General features: G+C 42.1%; 1 protein-coding gene and 1 long non-coding RNA gene across 2 annotated transcripts; one reads left to right on the top strand and one right to left on the bottom strand.

The window, feature by feature from the left end:
- Nucleotides 1–1,873: 1,873 nt before the first annotated feature.
- On the bottom strand, nucleotides 1,874–4,249 carry LOC125307326 (zona pellucida sperm-binding protein 3-like). Its single transcript, XM_048263246.1, is given in 9 exon segments — nucleotides 1,874–1,979; nucleotides 2,055–2,128; nucleotides 2,399–2,481; nucleotides 2,559–2,676; nucleotides 2,856–3,033; nucleotides 3,171–3,274; nucleotides 3,383–3,501; nucleotides 3,636–3,796; nucleotides 3,799–4,249. Coding segments are annotated over 9 exon segments (1,308 nt in total). The 5' UTR covers nucleotides 4,211–4,249; the 3' UTR covers nucleotides 1,874–1,920.
- Nucleotides 4,250–5,980: 1,731 nt separating this feature from the next.
- Nucleotides 5,981–6,900, top strand: LOC125307712. Its single transcript, XR_007195755.1, has 4 exons — nucleotides 5,981–6,018; nucleotides 6,096–6,203; nucleotides 6,612–6,688; nucleotides 6,864–6,900. It is a non-coding gene; the product is annotated as an uncharacterized LOC125307712 (long non-coding RNA).
- Nucleotides 6,901–19,159: the final 12,259 nt, after the last annotated feature.

Genomic DNA, 19,159 nt, shown 5'->3' with positions numbered 1-19,159 from the left:
CTTAGCATAACTGCTAGCAAACATTAGAGCCATTCCAACTTTCAGTTATCGTCAAATATCTACCTATACACAGCAATAAACTATTTGAATATCAACATTCATTAAACTGCTAGAAAACGTTAGCTAAGTAGCATGGGTAGCAGGTTAGCATTGCTAGCACTGCAATAAAACATTAGCTAAGTAGCATGGTTAGCATAGTTAAAAATCTTAGCATAACTGCTAGCAAACATTAGAGCCATTCCAACTTTCAGTTATCGTCAAATATCTACCTATACACAGCCATTAAACTATTTGAATATCAACATTCATTCAATGTCTGTCAACAACTTTTAAACTATTTACCTTCAACTTTTAAACGGTCTACTTTTAACTATCATTAAACTATCTATTAAACTAGCTGTCTATCAACAACTTTTAAACTATCTACTGTCTATCAACAACTTTTAAACTATCTACATTCAGCTTTTAAACAGTCTACTTTTAAACTATCAACTTTTATTAAGCTATGCAACCACCATGTCTATCCTAGCATCACCGTAGTAACCATCTCTGTATTATCTGTTTTAACTATACATGATATTTTACATCACAACTTTAGCATTTTCATGCACTGGTAATTCCTTGGAATTGCATTTCTAGTTATTATTATTCTTCCCACCAAATTTCTGCGTCTAATTCAGCTTTAACCGTTTAACGTAGAAACTTGGTTCAAACTTTGAAACGTAGGTCTTGAAAAGGACACGTGGGGAATGTATTTTTCACTTTTGTAAACTTTTTGAGATTAATAATAATTAATTAATAAAAACAAGCTTATTTTTCCCCATAGACTTTGCATTAGACTATGACATCACAATGGACTAATTAACTTGATTTGCACCTGTATGAACTTCCAGCTGCTCACTACTAGGACCCATCAAAGGGCCAGTTAAACTGATTGCACCTGTATCAACTGCTTTCTGCTTAACTAGGCCAACTCTGTCTCTCCATTCTACAAGGATATAAGGCACATTCCATCCAACTTTCTATCCATTCATCCTCTTCAAACCATTCACTCATTAAACTATACATCAACATCTATTAAACAATCTGCCCATCAACATCCATTCAACTTTCTGTCTATCAACATCCATCACTATCTACATTCAACTTTTAAACTATATACTCTGTCTCAGGCTTTAAGCATACAATCTGGCTCTCTTAACACTACTATTTCCTCTACCCACAACTGTTTCAAAATACTCACTACAATAATTCACTATTAAATAATTTAACTATTTAAACTACTCAACTATTTAACTGTTCAGCCATTTCAACTGTCAGTTGTTATCAACTATGACTCCTGCCAACTGTTTTCAAATAAAAGTTGGTTTGGCATTTTATGTTAATATACAGTATGTATATGTTCATGCACTGGTAATTTCCTTGAAATTACATTTTCTAGTTCTGACTGCAATTGTTGATGCATGTAGGCATTGGTACTACCACATCCACTTTTGATTTTGAAACTATATCCCCTCATCACAGATTGTCTTGACTTTTGGGGTCTGATGGAAACATTAGTGAATGTGTTCCAAACTAGCATCTCCTTGAAAGGAGATCTAGGTGGTCATATAGGCTACTTTATATACAAGTGTTCAGCCTTTGGTCATCCAGTCCATGTGTGAAAGCACTAGAAACAGTCGCATACTTCAAAGCATCCTTTAAATCAATATGGTCAAGTCAGACATTGACACTTTGAATAAGAGATGGTCAACATTCCAAATTAAAAAGTTCCAAGGGGACAGATTTAGCCTGAGGGACACCTAGTGGCATAGCAGTGCAGACTGAAACTTGCAATGGAACCCAACTGGCAAAAAAGGACAAGCTAGTCATGTAGATTTATGTAATTTTTATTTAAAATGCAGATATTTGCATAACATTTCAGTATGCATCAATGACCTTTATTGGCCCCAAGAGCGCCTCCGATTCCCACGGTCCATCTGTGCAAAGAAGAAAGATTGTACATGAATGTTAAACCACACAGTGTCAAAATTTAACAGGACCAAAAGCTATACCTGCAGCCCCTTCTGTTCCACACGTAGAGTCACAGCAGACACACATCTCATCCATGCCATCAGAAGAAGTCCATCTGAAAAGGATCAGTTAGCAGACACACCTCTAGGATTAGTCAACTATGCCCCCAGTTTTTTTTTCTGGATCAATTCTCACTACAGAATTGGGTCAAGTATTAAGCTGTAATGCTTTTCCTGGGTCTGACAGACAGATGGAGGTAGATGTAGACTAGGCATTCACTGAAAGTCATTTTAGCAAGTTACTCATACAGTTAGACAAATGTGGTTCTCGTAGCCGATTCAGCCAAACTGGGGGAAAAAAAAAAAAATCTTAGCCTTTTACTTACTGCCGGTCATTAGAGAAGGAACAAGCCTTGTGGTTGGACATTGTTGATGCTGTGGTTGCCACCAGCTGGCAGGCAATATAGATCTGGAAGGGAGAACGAATATTACCATTGTGCCAAGGATAGATTAGTGACTCCCAAGAGCAGCATTTCCCTTGCTTACATTGTCTCCGTCTCCTGGTGCAAATCTAAAGGCCTCCAGCTCAAACCGCAGCTTGTCATCCTGAGCCCTGGGCAGGAAGCGAGACCTGGAGCCGGTCAGCTTGGCATCAACGAGACACCTGCAGGAAAGGGAAGACGGACATTAGCAAAACCTTCACCATGGTTGAAGTAGCCTGTAAGCCATCTTGCTAACAACTACTTTTCAAACACCAGCAGCATGGATGCTGAAAAAAGCCAATTTCTACCGACTAATTTATTAAACTGCATTAGTCCATATGAATCAAAGTGCTTCCCTCACCCATGGTTCTCAATGAATGAATATTTGGGTAATGCGTTCATATCAGGGACTGCAGTAGCCACACAGGAGTGGACAAACACACGCAACGGCACATGGTTGTACTGGATCACTGAGGCTTCTATATGCATGGTGTCTCCCAGGTAGTAGGTGTTGGGGGCCCGCACAAACTTCCAGTCATCTGAAAACGATAAAGCCAGAGTGGATTTACTCCCCCTTCACTGTACTCAACACTAGGTTTGTCCAAAAAGTAGCATTGAAAATCTGCTATTAAGCTTGCTTCTCGAGTGCAGTCATGTAATGCAGGATCCCACAAACCTGTCATGAGTCTCAAGGAGAAGGTCAAGCCCTCCTCAGCAACTTTAGTGGCAGCATAAGGGACCCAAGTTGGTCTGAGGGCATCACTGCTCACATTATGCACCCTAACATGTGAAAAGCATGAGACTTTAAGGCCCCCCATTTTGCATGGCATCAATACCTGGCCAAACCAGCATGCAACTACTGGCACTGCCAAAAAGGGCAATTATTACCTTGAGTAACGGCATTTTATGTCAACTGTAGCACTGTTTGGTCTTACAATAGGAGATGCACCGAGGGCTTGGGGTGCATACACAAGGGTGAAAGTATACACCAGTTCATCCTCAATCATCTATGAATGAAAGTTTAGTCATTTAGATATAAATGTTGTTAGATTTGTGCATTACATCAGCCAACACAAACTGCATGGCGACATTAAAAACACTACACAAGTCAAGTTGGCTTAGCATTTTAGACACAAGTTACCTGGAGCCTGCTTCCACATCGGTGCAATTCAGAGTCAAACACTAGAACCCGAGATGAGATATCATCCGAAGTCATGAAACAGTCACCAAGACGGATATCACCTGGTTCAATCAGCTGGCCAGTGCCAAAGAAGTCCTGGTTCACTTCCACCAGTATGTTTTCTCGCCGCACCTCACAGCCACAGAGTTGGCTGGGACCGGTACAACCGGCACCTCGGGACTCGTGGGTTCCTCTGGCATCCATGGGTACTTCCATGACGGCTGCTTTTTGGGCTCTTGCAGTGTTTGCTTGGACTGAGAGAGAGCAGGCTCTTGGGCAGGCTTGCGGAACACTTCACCAACAGGTTCCTGAGCAGAGTTCCGAAGTCTCTGTGACCAGGAGCTACCAAAAGAATCCCCAGTGTGGCCCTCCCCTAGTGGTTTATATACAGATGACCAGTCAGAAATACCTGAACGGTCCCCCCCCTCATGATAAAGCCAAGGCAGTCGTTTAGCTTCAACCTGGAGACTGATCACATACAGTACCATAGCAAAAACAAATGGCTCGTTGAACCCCATTGTAAAGATGTGTGCCATTCTTCCCAAAGACAACCTGATCAGCAGAGCTATCTGTTTAGACCCGCATTTTATGAGGCTTAAAACTGCATAGATCCCACCCCAGTCATTACTGGTGTAATTATCAGCAACACCTGTTGACACTCACATGCCAGTTATCACAATGGTGAGGTCAGGTGTGCATCATGATTAGGAGAGAAATGGTGCATTAATGGCACCTGCCTGGGAATGACAAGGACCGCCCCCGTGATTACTTTGTTTTTCCCACAGCGAGTGTTCATGTGCTTTGCCGTCGGAATGTGTGACAAACACGGATGCCATTGCTATGGTACTGTATGTGATCAGTCTCCAGGTTGAAGCGAATCTACTGGCTTTATCATGAGGAGGAGGACCGTTCAGGTATTTCTGACCGGTCATCTGTATATAAACCACTAGGGGAGGGCCACACTGGGGATTGTTTTGGTAGCTCCTGGTCACAGAGACTTTGGAACTCTGCTCAGGAACCTGTTGGTAAAGTGTTCCGCAAGCCTGCCCAAGAGCCTGCTCTCTCTCAGTCCAAGCAAACACTGCAAGAGCCCAAAAAGCAGCCGTCATGGAAGTACCCATGGATGCCAGAGGAACCCACGAGTCCCGAGGTGCCGGTTGTACCGCTCCCAGCCAACTCTGTGGCTGTGAGGTGCGGCGAGAATAACATACTGGTGGAAGTGAACCAGGACTTCTTTGGCACTAGACAGCTGATTGAACCAGGTGATATCCGTCTTGGTGACTGTTTCATGACTTCGGATGATATCTCAATCAGGACGATGCAAGATCAGGATCCAGGCTTTATTCTTTTCAATGAGGGGCCAGTGGCCCTCAAGGGAGAGAAGTACATGTTTGTTTCACCCCATCATGGATTTCACCAGATTCTCAGTATTCTCTGACTTCTCTGACTACACAGGAACAGTCTACCAAATTTAAGTTACACACAAAGAGAAGGAGTGACCTACTAGTATGAATATGCAAGGTAAAGGTGTGGTGTGTGGGGGATGTGGCCTTTTGGCCAGCTTCTATTGTCTTTTAATTAAGGCCTAGTCCACACGTACCAAACCAATCTTTTTTTCCTCCGTCTTCCCTGGAACCGTATCAAGAATATTTGCATCCAAACGGATCCATCTCAACACGTTACTTCATACCCAGGCCTAAAGGTGGCACTGTTTCTTTACAGAAATTAACCAAAACTTGCACTTTACAAACAGACAGAATAGGCTACGACGAAATGGCTAGTGCAAGGAAACCAGAATTGTTTGTGTGGACTGATGGTGAACTGTCAACTGTAGTCAACTGTAAAACTAATAAACTTTATTTTACGGTTTGTGAAGGGTGCAGTCCAGTCCTTTATTTGGCTAACGCAGGTAGGCCTACTAATCACCTTTACTTTCTTTGGTTGTAGGATAGTCCGTGATTCACATTAGTTTTGGCTATCACCGCAATTAGGCTACTAAACGCAAGGCTTACCCAAGCTCTAGGCTATTCTGTCGCCACATTTATAATAATGCTATAAAACCTTTGTTAGTAACAGTCAATACGTTTGCCTGCATCAAATCACGCTTTCGCATTCAGTGTGCTACCATCGGCTTAACGTGAGTTCTAAGCGTCTTTGTAGGCCTATGCTTATGTAGTGGAATACTGCATAGTAGCCTAGTCAAGCAGGCAACCTTGATTAGGGGGAGGGACGAGCTGATTGCTTGTTAGACTGAGGCTATTTAAGTCAGCCTGGTTCTTCCACTTGCAGGACATTTTCCCTCTATAGCATGCTAGCGCAAACGCTTTCACAGAGGTGAATGGCGGTAGGTAGCCTAATACTCTCTTCCATGTTCTGTGAATATAGATCGCTCTTCGTAAAGTAATCTTTCCCTTCATACAGGTCCCACTCGGTGTGCATCTACTGGCATTAGAGATCACTGAATTCGCTATGACTCCCTGGCGGCCTCCCCATTTCCGCATTCGGTATGGGTAGATATTGACGGCGCAGGTAATATCTGCTTCATAAGGATTGCAGTGATTTAGTGTTGCCTAATTGTAATGTTGAACTGCCTTGCCCCATGTCAAGCTTATCTGGGTGCCATCAGCTGGTTGCTGTTTTGCCCGGGTGTAATTGTGTGTAATTGTTTGCTTTTGTCTGTGTTGGATTCCTCCCTCGTGAGGCGGTGATTGTAACCCAACTGTAGCGCATGTATGTATGTACTGTTTGTGAGCGGGTCAACTGGTAGCGTAGTCTCTTTTTAAATGTGTAGATACTGTTTCCTAGTTTGTGATGCTAAGGCCTCCTGGCGTGGCGCGCTGTCTGGTGGTGGGGGTGTTCTTGTAGCTAGCCCTCCTTCACTGTGTGTGTGCATTAGTGTGTAGTTGTACCTTACTCTTTGATCTCCACATTTTCTAGACTTGCAGTGTAGCGCATGGCGTGATCGTACCCACGAAACACCTGAGTGATTGCATGTGTTGCGAGGTTCCCTAGTGGTGAGTAGTTGACACTCCACCCTTTTCCTCACAGGCAGCGCTGCTTCTCCTGGAGCCTTGGCTAAATCCCTGGCTGGAAGACTGCTAGTTCTGTTGTAGCTGTAGCTATTTTATGTGTCGGTTTCACTGATCTGCTTTAATAATAAATTATTATATCAATGATTTATTCCCACAGCTGCTTCCAGACTACTTTTATTCCAAATTAATAAATGGTAGAACGAATAATTTCCGCCTCTGGTCTGCTTGTTCCTCCTTTTTTTATGTAACTGAAATGGTATGGTTTGAGTTTATATTAAACACCCGTGTCATTCCGTTACATTCATATCTGATTTCACTCTACTGTGAATGCATGTATGTTGTAAGACATGTAAAATAAATGAATGACACTGGCACTACGCACAAATTAATGTAGCCTAAACTTACACCGCACTTTCCTAATAACTTAAGTTCTCTTGCGTCACTGACAGTAGCTAGAATGCATAAAAAACACCGGGAAAAACAGTGTTCAGTCCACCAAGTCATAAGCTATCGGCGCTGCGCAGCACCAGTTGTGATATTTATCTTACGGAGTGTAATTGTAGGCAATGTCATGTATGAAAACTAGTATTGTTAGGCAATACTATAAGTGCAAGTCCAAGGCAGCTGAGGTGTGGCGATGACATCATCGATACACGAGCATGATGTGCGGTTTCGCTGTCTAAACGAATTCAAACGGGCTACGGTTTCAGATTTTTCCACTCTGGGACCAGGTTTCAGAAAAGTGCGGTTTCGGGCAGTGCGTTTACAGGATTCGTTTGGACGCTCGGCCAAGACGAAGCAAAACCTCTGTTTAACCTAAAAAGCGTCTCCGTGTGGACAGGCCCTAAAACTACCCCCTTTCCTGGGAAGTCCTTCAGAGGCCTGGACACATGCTGTTCTACAAACATTAACATTTCACACCTCCTGATAGGCAAGCTTTCATTAAATTCAAGGATAAACAAAGGATGCTTGCATACAGACCAAAGACACACACCGGGTACACATGGGTACAAAAATCACAGATGACCATAAGAAGTACGCAGTATGTACATTTACAGAAATGAGGCTGATTCACAACACTTTCAATACTCAGCTATGCTATTAAGGACAGATGCATAGACACAAAAATACCCACAGTATAGTTCCCTGCCATTAGGAAATGTTATGCAAAGGGAGGCATTTGATAATGGGTAGGAGAGCACTGTGGAGTGTTAAAATGTCTTCATAGCTGCAGGCCAGGGACGAAATCCTGATCTGCCTACCTCATCAGTATCCAGACGAAGCACAGAGAAGGCAGCAGAGACAGTTTGGGAATGGTCGTTTGAAGAAGTCCTGCTGCATATGTATGGGGAAAGCTGAGATAAGAAGATTCCTCATTCAAAAAATTAGAAATGTTCTCAAAGTATTTGAGCAGAGTGCTGCAACACCATGTAGTGTGGTAAAATAACTGTTTATGTATTGTTACTCTTTTTGTAAAAGCACAGTGCATGGAATTACTGCGTCTGAGTTGATCGTGAATACAGTTTGGCAGAATGGTGCACTACAGTGTTCTAAGCGATTCTGTGTGGGTGTCAAAGGCTGCTCTATTGTAGCCTATAAAATTTTTATCATTAGTTAGCAGGCTACCAAACTTTTATCATTGTGCTCCATCATGAACATTATGTTTTTGCCCTCTCTATTCAGGTGTGAACTGGAGATTAACAAGCCATGTGAGATAAGAGGGAATTGGCCGATCACAAACCAGACTCTGGAGCTCCTCCTGGTGGGACAAGACACGGCCTCATGGGTGCTCCGTTTTGAGCTGCCACTGCTCCTGTCTGAGGCTCTGACATCTTAGTTTACCAACAACACATAGCGGTTTTCCCATCTGTCTTTTTGTCTATCCTCCCTCCCTTTCTTCCTCCCTCCCTCCAGTCTTAGGTCTGCCGACTAATTAATTTTGTGCAGGAACGATAGGAGGATGGAGGAATCGGAGAGACCATTCTCCTATCGTTCCTTCACAAAATTAATTAGAAGGAGGGGCCAAGACTGGAGGGAGGGAGGACAGACAAAAAGACAGATGGGAAAACCCCATAACATCCTCCTCTACCATCATTTGGCACTGTTTGGGTCACTCATTCTGTTAGTAGGGGTATTCATGCCGTGGCTTAGTGATACCACTGGAGAGACAAGCAAACGTGGTAACACTTTACTTGTCAGAATCGACATGACATGACACTGTCATGAACATATGGCACTGTCATGACACATGAACCCTAGCCCTAACCCTAATCCTAACCCCAACCTCTAACTCTAATCCTAACCCCAACCTCTAACTCTAATCCTAACCCTAACCTTAACCCAAACCCTAACCCTAAGCCTTGCCTAACTCTAGTGCCTTCCATGCAGCACTGCCTGGAAGACGACGTTGGGGGCAACACCAAGTATCGTTTGGCGGCATTGGTCATCACGTCACTGGATGCAGGCTACCTTGCTGCTAGGGTAAAATTACGTTGTGACACCTCTAATCCTTCTTTTTGATTCCTCTCATTGAAATGGGCCTGTCTGTGGGCCATTAGTATGCTACTTAAGATGGAGCTATCTGTTATGCTTCACAATGACACTTGATTTATTGCCACTAATGAGCCCCTATTATTTCCATGTGCAAAATGAATGTCTGATTGGGAAAGTCTGGTGTTCATCATTGAAATGTTATGCTGTCAAAAAGCATCCGTTCATAGACAAGGCAAAGAAGCCAGAATGGTGGGTCTTAGATTTCATGCAGCATAACCATCTAATGTGTACAGGTCTAATCAATGCCAATATCTTGAACCTATACATGTACTTTTTCGTATTATGTTGTCAAATTTCCTGAATTTGCACCATATTAAGCATAGTTAATCAAAGTTCAAGTCAAATAATCAGTTAAAAATATGTCACAATGAACCTTGATTTATTGTGACTAATGAGCCCCTTTTATTTCCATGCCAAAGAGGAGAGGGATTGGGAAGCTGTGGTAGCATCATGTCCTAAACTTTACTTCACATTTTCTCAAACATAACACTCTAAAAATATATGAATTACTTTTATGTTTCAACACCCTGCAAATATAAATAAAGTGCACCAACATGAGTTGTTCCTAAAATAACACATTTTGTTTATGTATGTGAGGATGCTTAAAATGTGAGCACTAAAAATACTGTATAAGGAGAAAACAAATCTTCCAATCATAATAGATTATGCTTTTCAGAAATAATTTTTTCGAATTATTCATATTACGACGTCACCTCTTTTTTTATATATTACATCTCCTGTGTTTATAGTAAATGTTCTGTTTTATTTGCATTAACGCTCGTCGACTGCAGGCACAGATTAAGCAGGTGGCAGCACCATGCTTCTGTTGCATTTCCAGGACCATGTCGTGTTTATCTGTTTTGGCCCTGTCCCAGGGCAGAGGCGATGAGATGCGCCTGGCTTGTGCTTATCCGATCATTTATTCCTTTTCATTGTATCCTCTTTATGACAGCAATAAAGCAGACAAAGCCAAATTCTGTGACCACGGCCATCATTTATATAAGCATAACAGAACACAGATGATTTAAACACCATCTCGTAACATACACTGAAGCCTAAACAAGGAGAGCACAGTAAGCTTTTGAGCACCACAAACAGTCTTTAAAATCAAAGCAGAATACAATATGTAAAGCTTAATATATGCTTGTATTTTAGTTAGTTGCTAAGATTCTATCATAGCTACTAGAACTACAAGTTCCTGCAATTCAGCGGGATAGGGTTCTGATCAGTGTTTTCTGATAAGTGCAAATATGACAGAGAAGGAACTGGGACTTTGGCCCCTGGCCTTATGGCTCTGTATTGAGTGCCTCTGAACCTGTGTCATTCCCTTTCCTACAACAGTATAATCACAGAGGCCATAGTGAAAAGTATATGCAAACAGCAAGCAAATCCTCCCAGAATAAGGGGGATTATCTTTTTAACTAACTGTTAAAGTTAACTAACTTGGTCAACTAACTTGAAGACTGCTTGGAGTTTAATGTCATCTTAACTAAACTGGAGCAGATGACTGGGTTTTTCAGTAAACCTGAATGTGTGTCTTAAACGAGCCCATTATCTAGGCTTCATACTTCCTTGATATAACATGTTATAATTATAATATATAATATTATTGCCCTGTACCTTTGCTCCTCTACTCTACTTGTGTACTTGTGGTTCCCTCTCCTGACATTCACTTCAACTCTGCAACACTTTGACATTTCTTGCCACACTTTGTAACACTGGTTACCGCTTTTTTTAGACCGCCACATTTCATACCTCATAAATGCTCCAGAACTGCACAGAGGCTTCCATGGCTTTGAATTTCTTTTTGCTAGACTAGCAGAAATCCAGAATGGACAATATGTCACTGATGACGTACAGAAATAATTGCAGGGGTGGGGGTTGCACTCACGTCCCGTTCCATGCTCAGACTGCAATGTTAGAGTTTCCCTCAGGCTTACACACACACACACACACACACACACTGGCGCAGCCAGAAATGTACGTCCTGGATCACGTGATGTCCTCTCTCCTGAGATGGAACCAAGTCTGGCGAGTGGGGGTCACAGGTGGTGCAACAGATTTGGATCAGTGCAGCAGAACGGACATAAATCTGTTGGCGTCAGCCGAGACGAGACAACCCACTACTCTCTGTAGTCCTCCACAGCAACTCAAGCCCCATTAGGCATAGATGCACTCACTCACCAATGGCCCGTGACTTGTCTTCATGCTTTTCCTGACCATTTGTCTGCCTCCTGATTTTATTTCCAACAATATTTGGGAAGACAGGGTGAGACTGTTTTTAGTTGTAACACGTCGACCCAACCAGGCATGGCTTTTTCCAATCTGATGGTTCTGCTGGAGGGAGGAGGGACACTGAAGATTTCTATCAGGAGGGATTTTCTATCTCAGACCCAGACAATGGTTTGGCCTTATATCTAAATGAAAAACTGATCCCAGAACAGTCTGGTGGTGTCTGGTCCAGGGAAGATTGTCTCTGGAAAATGAACATCATAACAGAGGATTATGTCTTGCAACCAATCGCCGATGCGTGAATGTGTAATAGGCGTTCAAGAACAAAAGAAAACATGATGGAGCGTGTGTGCGTGTGTGTGTGTGTGTGTGTGTGTGTGTGAGTGAGTGAGTGAGTGTGTGTGTGTGTGTGTGTGTGTGTGTATGGGGGAGGGTCATTGCTGAGTGCATTCAAAGTGGTAGAATAAACTTTTCTAATAAAATGTTTCTATTAAAATGTTAATTCTTTCATAAGATACAGAGCATGAAATACCTTCCTCTGAGTTGATCATACTGTAAGTAGGCCCACAGTTTGGCAGAGGGGAGCACTACAGTGTTCTTGTGAGCAGGTCTGTGTGGGTGTGAAAAAGCGCTCCATTGTGCTGAGTGGAGCCTGACACATAGATTGGGGGGAAGAACAGAGTGGGTGTGCAACTGTGTCTGTGATGTCTCCATAGAGAGCACATACATCGGAGCTTCACTGTTGTCACACCTCACAAGGGTGCATTTCATACGGTGTCCCTGCACTTCAAGGAGTGGTTATCCCACCGCAGGAACACCATATAGCCAAAGTCTTGGTCAAACTAATATTTTTATGCGTACCACAACCTCTAATATTGTTAGACTGACCAAAACCATAATGGAGATTGGCCAGTTCAGCAGTAGATTTTTGGAGTGAAATGAATCGAAAGTTACTTTCAGGGAACGTTTTCGGTTACACTTTACTTGACAGTATTGACATAAGAGTGACATGACACTGTCATGAATGTGTCATAATCAAGTCATAAACGTGTATGACAACGCTTCTGTTATTAAGTGACATTCAATTTTTGTTATAACAAGTTAGGATTAGGGTTAGGGTTAGATTTAGGGTTAGGTTAGGGGAACATGATATTTGGTGGAGTGGGTGACTGTGAGTGCACTGGCCGATTGGATCCAACCACACCAACAAGGAGGGGAATAAGGGTAGGAAAAAGTCAACTGTCTATAAATAAAATAATAAATGTATAAAAATATTTAATTAAGAAATAATGTATACTAGAAAAGGGGAAGAAAGAAAGAAGAAAATTAAATAAATAAATAATGAATGAAGGGTTAAGATGAGGGGTTGGGTTTAGGCCAAGGGGCTGGTTAGGATAAGGGGTGGGGGGCTGGAGTCGGCCTTGGGGGTTGAGGTTAGCCTGAGGGTGGGGGCAATGGTTAGCCTTAGGTTGGGGTTAGGCTAAGGGGTTGGGGTTAGGGTTAGGGTTAGAGTTAGGGTTAGGTGCCTTGAAGTCAACGGTTGCAGCGCTGCCTTGAAACACCATCGAGCATGCCAAACATCTACAGAACAAATAAAAGTTCATGTAACTTGCATTTTCATGATGGCACCTGATTGAAAAGTGAACAGTATTTATTTTATGTGCTGTGTTGGATATGAGTGACAGTCATCATTATTTGTATGATTTCAGTTAATTTATCTTAACAGGTTTATCTTTGGTGAGTATTTTTTTTCTTTTGCACTAAATTCAACAAAGGTCAGAAAGTGATGAGAAGATGAGAAGGTTGATATTTTGAGAAATACCTTATGTTCATGTTCAAACAAATTATTGAGAAAAAAAAAAACAAGATAAAGGAATTGTGAACCACTACAATGTGAATGCCACTAAGTCACGGTTATTTCATAGCTTTCTATTTAGGCCAGTAGATGGCAGTCAAATCCTACTCATAAAACAAAAACAAAAAATTCTTCACTCACTGCCTCTCCACAGCAGCGCTGAGTGATTAACACAGACTCCATGAGGACTTAAAATGACAGGCGATGACAGGTGTCCTGGAATTTGGAGCACATGTCAAGCTTTCGAGAATATTTAAATGTCTTAGCCCTTGTCTCAAAGTCATTAGGGAAGCAGGGGGCTCATTTTCATGTTCTACCTTTCCAGCCCAAAATCTGATTCGGTGGGAAGAACAGCACTTGAATACTAAATAAAACAATGTAGGTCCCGATTAATGATTTGCCATTAAATTGATTTGATGCCCAGAGAAGGCATATTCACCTTTCCCTCTGCCCCTGCTCTACTGGAGGACACTAAATATTAATTATTCAGCGACAATTAGCAGGATGTCAATAGTAATTGCCACTAGTGCTGTTGGACTTTGACATCAGAGGGGCCTGCTTGTAAGATGCCCATGCCTGAAACATGTTAATGCGCTCTGTTGAGAAGAATCCAGAATTTTTTTTCCATAGAGGCTAACAAATGTAAATCTTTTTAAAATAAACATCAAGAAGATATATAAGCTGATGACTGCAGTTTGTTGTAGAGATTATTAGTGGGCACCTTCTATGTGTACAGTAAAACATCAGGAACTCACAGTGAATATTGATTTCAAGCCCATTATATCTTCTTGTTAATAAATATATAGATACTTTACTTAATTAGTCAGTAAATTCTACTATACATACTATACTTTACTAGTGAAAACCACATATGCATCTCCTGAATGCAAAGCAAAACACACAAACTTAAACAAGAGGCCCCTTTCCCTTTATTTTACAAATTAAAGCCTGCACATAAGACAGACTTCTTACATTTGCCGTATCTACATCATGTACCCTTAAACTGAAGCAAAAACTACCAAATTAGCCACATGCTTAAAGAACAGCATTACAGTCCTTTGAGAGGTTACTTGTTTACAAATACTTTGTTTCCAGAACAGAATCCCTAAATTGAAATAAGGGACATATGTTCTTGTCTAAAGTTTGACATGCAGTGCATGGGTCTGGTTTGCAGTAGCTTGCCTGATTTCAGCCCGGTGGGCTTTTGTACGGTTTCCATACCAGGACAGCAGAGTGCTGCTGTTTGGCCTCATGAGGGAGCCAATGTCTGTTCTATAAAGCAAGCCTGTTACAGGATATGTCTTGTCTTTGCTCATCCTTGCTTAAACAAAAGCAGTTCTGAGTTGGTTTTCTGATGTTCTTCAGATAGAATTCCTGTTGGAGTCTTTTGTTTGGCACAAAGTCAAGGAAGTTTGAGGAACACTGAATGTTTGACAGTAACCAAATGTATTTGTTGTGGAAAAATGTCATGCTCTTGTGTGCCATCTCAGGCCTGTCATTGTACACAGCTTTCCCTGCTCATGACAAAGTTCTCTTTCACAGTTAAATATAATAAATAAGGCTTCGACGCCATGATGTTGTAGCTTCCCGATCCTTCTCCCTCTTTGCTCTTTGTTTTGTTTCTTATCCGTCTTCAGGTGCGCCCCCTCCACCGAGGTGCTCAGCAGCACCTGTGCCTCTGAGCACCCCTACGGTTCTCACAATCCCTCACTGATGAGCCTCATTCATCCCCATTAACAGCACAGCACAGTTGCCTGGCTCGGCGTCGGCTCTCTCAGGCTAAGTGAGTGTTATTTAACATCAGCCCGCAAAGCTGGGTGTTTCAACCCTGCAGCACACCTCTGCCAAAGGTAGTACCTTGTCTCCATGAGTCATTCCCAGTGCCTCAGGAATGGATATTTCTCAGCTGGCAACAGTAATCTGTACAGCATATGGATATCTGCTTGAATAATGACCATTCGTTGTATGACTATGTTGGCTGGTGTAACTACATATAGGTCTTTGATGAAAAAGGAGCACTTACTGGAGGTATTTTCCAGAACTGGAAAGAGCACGTCCCTGCCAGGATGTAAGGCAGATGATCTACAAGACACGTGCCTTGCATGTACCAATTTTCATAAGGCGGTAACTTGTGCAGTTTATAAGCTATATTTATCATCACTGACTATCCATCTCTGTCTCACTCTCTAACTCTTGTCCTAAAAATATTACCTCATTCTTTACACTTTGTCATTCCACCATGGAGAGCACCATCATCTCCTGTGGGTTACCATATCAATCTTCAGATGAACTGCTCTGCCAAACCAATAGACTGCTTGCTCTCTCCCTCTCCCACTCTCTGGTCCATCTCTCATTCTCTCACCACAGAAAGAAGAAAAAAAATGACCTTAAAACCTCCCAAGTGGACAGGTTTATACACTAGAGCTAGATTGTGGTGTCAAACAGGACAGCCAAGTCTTGCAGGGTTTTATCTATATTTTTTAGATAATTCAAATTCCAAATTGTATTTTTTATATTTTTTCTTCATACTTTTAGTTATATTTTTTAACGAACACTACTGAACACATGGGACACGACCAAGAGATTTCAAAAGGCTGACAACTACATCTCATAGTAAGTGATGTAAATTCACTGGTGAAGTTGCATGGCTGGGACATCTTGGCAATTCGCGAAAAAGCAGATTTATTTTGGAAACTTCTCATTAGTCCCTACATGCAAATGAACTATTCTGAGCTTTTTGGCACATTTGATTGATGCATTTTGGTTCATACCAGTCAAACAGTAAGGCAGACTGCTTAACCTAACAAATGTATGAGTGTGCATGTAGCAAATTCAAATGCATGTTTCCTTATTCTATATTAATGATAAAACTATGAGATGAAGATAACATATGCAAGTACTGGTTTCAGCTTTGTCAACCAAGTGAATTACAGATAGTGATGAAAATTGAAAATTTCCATATAGATTTGTTGCTTATGTGAAATTTTGTTTTGAGTCTTTTCAGGCATGTACAGTTTTTAGTGATTTCAATTGGTGGATGTGAAAGACTGTGTAAAAGATGCAACACTGCAATGACACAATTGAGGCATCCTTTGATGCAGTCATTTTTAATCAAAGTGAGCAGTTGATGTAAAGACAACCTGAGGGAGACCATGTGAGCTTAGAATGTGATGCGGTCCTCTCATATGTTGGCAATTAAAATATGTCTTTATTTTTTTCTTGCAGCACATTTTTTTTTTAATATCAAAATTGTATGTGTACTTTAAAAAAAGCAGTTTTAGAAAAGGTGTGGATGAGGCAGCCAGCTGGTTTCCCCTCTCCAGACTGTCAAAGTCTCCACGCTTCAAACAGCCCTCTCTCCGGCTTTCCATTTTCTCTGAGTATGATTATGATGATTAAATTACAGTGGGCTGTGCTGGAGAATCTGGGCTTGGGATTGTGAGGAGATGTGGCCCTTCATTATTTTTTTATTGTAATATTCCATTTCCTCCCGTCAACCAAGGAGATGTTTCCAATTAGTGCCAGTGTGCGCTCTATGCTGTGCACACCCTGCACAATATGTGTAGTTGAATAAACATGTAAATATATTTCATGAAATATTGACCGGGCATCGTGGACTCTCTGTTGAGTTTGTAAAAACAAAATGTGTCATTAGATGTTCTGCACAATACATTTGATATACAACACTGGTGATGATGGAACAATTATGTTAATTGTGGTAGCCACTCTCTCAGATTAGGATGAATGATTTGTCACAGTTCAGTTCACAGTTAAGCTTTCTTAATTTGAAAACTATATTTTGAAAGGTATGCCTTCACCTATGTTCCAGTCATACATTTAATCTTTCCTTAAAAATGATTCACAAATAATTTGTGACAATACCAAGTGCTGAGTCCACAGAGACTGATGATCATGGACTTTAGTTCCGTGAATGGACCAGCAGAAACAATTACATTTATTTCCACTGTGTCTTCAGTTCACTTACTCTCACATCTGACAATCTAACATAGCCCATGATGCCATCTTATTTTTTCAGAGTTTTCAAAGCCTTACTGATGGCCGACCGTGTTGTAAAGAAAACACTGCGTGCATCAGAGGAAATCTGTCCTGCTGAAAGAGACAGACGGCGCTTCAGAAGTGGAGTGCAGAACAACGTGAGAGGAAGAATGAGTGCGAGCACCACTTGAGAGATGGCTGAGCTCATTCATGTCTGGATGAGGAGGCAGACTTGTAGTAGTAGAGGGTTGGGGGAAGGAGGGAAGCGGGGGGCAAGGAAAAGAGGTTGGAGGAGAGGAAACAGGGAGAGGGAGACCCGTGTGTCATTCAGCCCCGTCTCCTTTCGTTTGGCTTGGCGCCTTCGTCACCAGTGGCGTCCAACAACAACAGGCCCCAGCGATCGCTTTCTCTCCATACATGCAGCGAGAGAGCAGAGGAGGGTGGGGGTGAGGGGGGGGGGATTGGGGGGCTGGGATCAGGACGTAGACCTCTGTGGAGAGCAATGGAACAAGGGAGAGGGGGATCGGCGGGGATAGGAAGAGATACAGACAGAGAGAGAGTGAGGGAGAAAAAGAGAGAGAGAGGAAGAGAGAGAGAAAGAGAGAGAGCGGTAGGGAGGGAAGGAGGGAGGGATGGAGGCCCCTTTATACTACGAGGGCCTTGGAGCCTGAAGATGCAGCATGCAGAGCCGTGTCCAACCTCGAGTACTGGATTAAGTTCCCCTCAGCTTCACACAAACCCCACATCTCTTTGGCTGGGCTCCCCCAAAGCCTTGCCTCCCCTGACATGGTCACCCCCCAAGCCAAAGTGGATTTACAAACCACCAGCTGGGTATGGAACATCTCATTACAGACCTGAGGGGAAAAGCTGCCTTGTGGCCCCTTACCAACCAATTCCATGGACTGGCACGTCTACGACCACTGTGTTCTTGAGTGTGTATGTACAGTATGTGTGTGTTTATTGTGTGTTTTTGTGTGTGTCTACATGCCAGTATGTTTGTGTTCATTTAGGTTGGAGCCAGGGATTCATGAGGCCAGCTTGCATGCATATATGTTTGGCATTGTACTTTAGTCCTGCCACTGGTGGTTTGCTCAGCTCCCTCGTCATTGAAAAATGTGGTGAATTAAGTTGTCATCGACAGTAGCTGAATATAGAAGGACTTGTCATATTCGGCCCAGTAGTTCCAGCATGGGGCTTAGTCCTCACTTTTGCTTCTGTGCTGTAGCGTCCTGATCTAGGATAAACGAAAAGGATAAAGCATATTTAGTCCCTGTGGCTTGTCCCAGAGCTCTGACTCAGGTTACGTCAGGAGACAGGAAGACAGAAGGCTTCCCTGTTCAGTGATCTTACCATTTTTTTTCTGAAGGAACGGGTTAAATGCTAGAGGAATCAAGTATGTGTGTGTATATATATTGCATTGATTACAAGAGTGAAGTAGTAGTGCTGAAGTATAGCTATTCCCCACACAAATGTACATACAACTTCTGTTTGAAAAACACTGGAACAATCCAGGATGTGTGTGAGTGCTTTGTGTGAGAGTGTGCAATATGTGATATAACTGATATGTCATGATGATGATGTATGAAAAGTGTGAATATATTAGAAATGACTGAAAATGAGCCCTTCATATCTATAAGAAGCTGGACCTTTATATCTATAGGAAACTGGATGTTATGCCACCATGACGGTCACAGTGGCTTCTCCTATATACTTGGCAAGGGAGAGGTATTCACTTGGTTGCAATCTGCAGCTTCACTGTAAAATGCCACTAAATCCTACATATTGTACTGTTAAATGAAGGAGAAAAATATACAATT

Source organism: Alosa alosa, chromosome 14 (genome assembly GCF_017589495.1).
Source record: "Alosa alosa isolate M-15738 ecotype Scorff River chromosome 14, AALO_Geno_1.1, whole genome shotgun sequence".
In the NCBI taxonomy this organism is placed as follows: domain Eukaryota; kingdom Metazoa; phylum Chordata; class Actinopteri; order Clupeiformes; family Clupeidae; genus Alosa; species Alosa alosa.
Note: the sequence above shows the minus strand (reverse complement) of the source record. Positions and strands in the feature narration are given on the sequence as shown.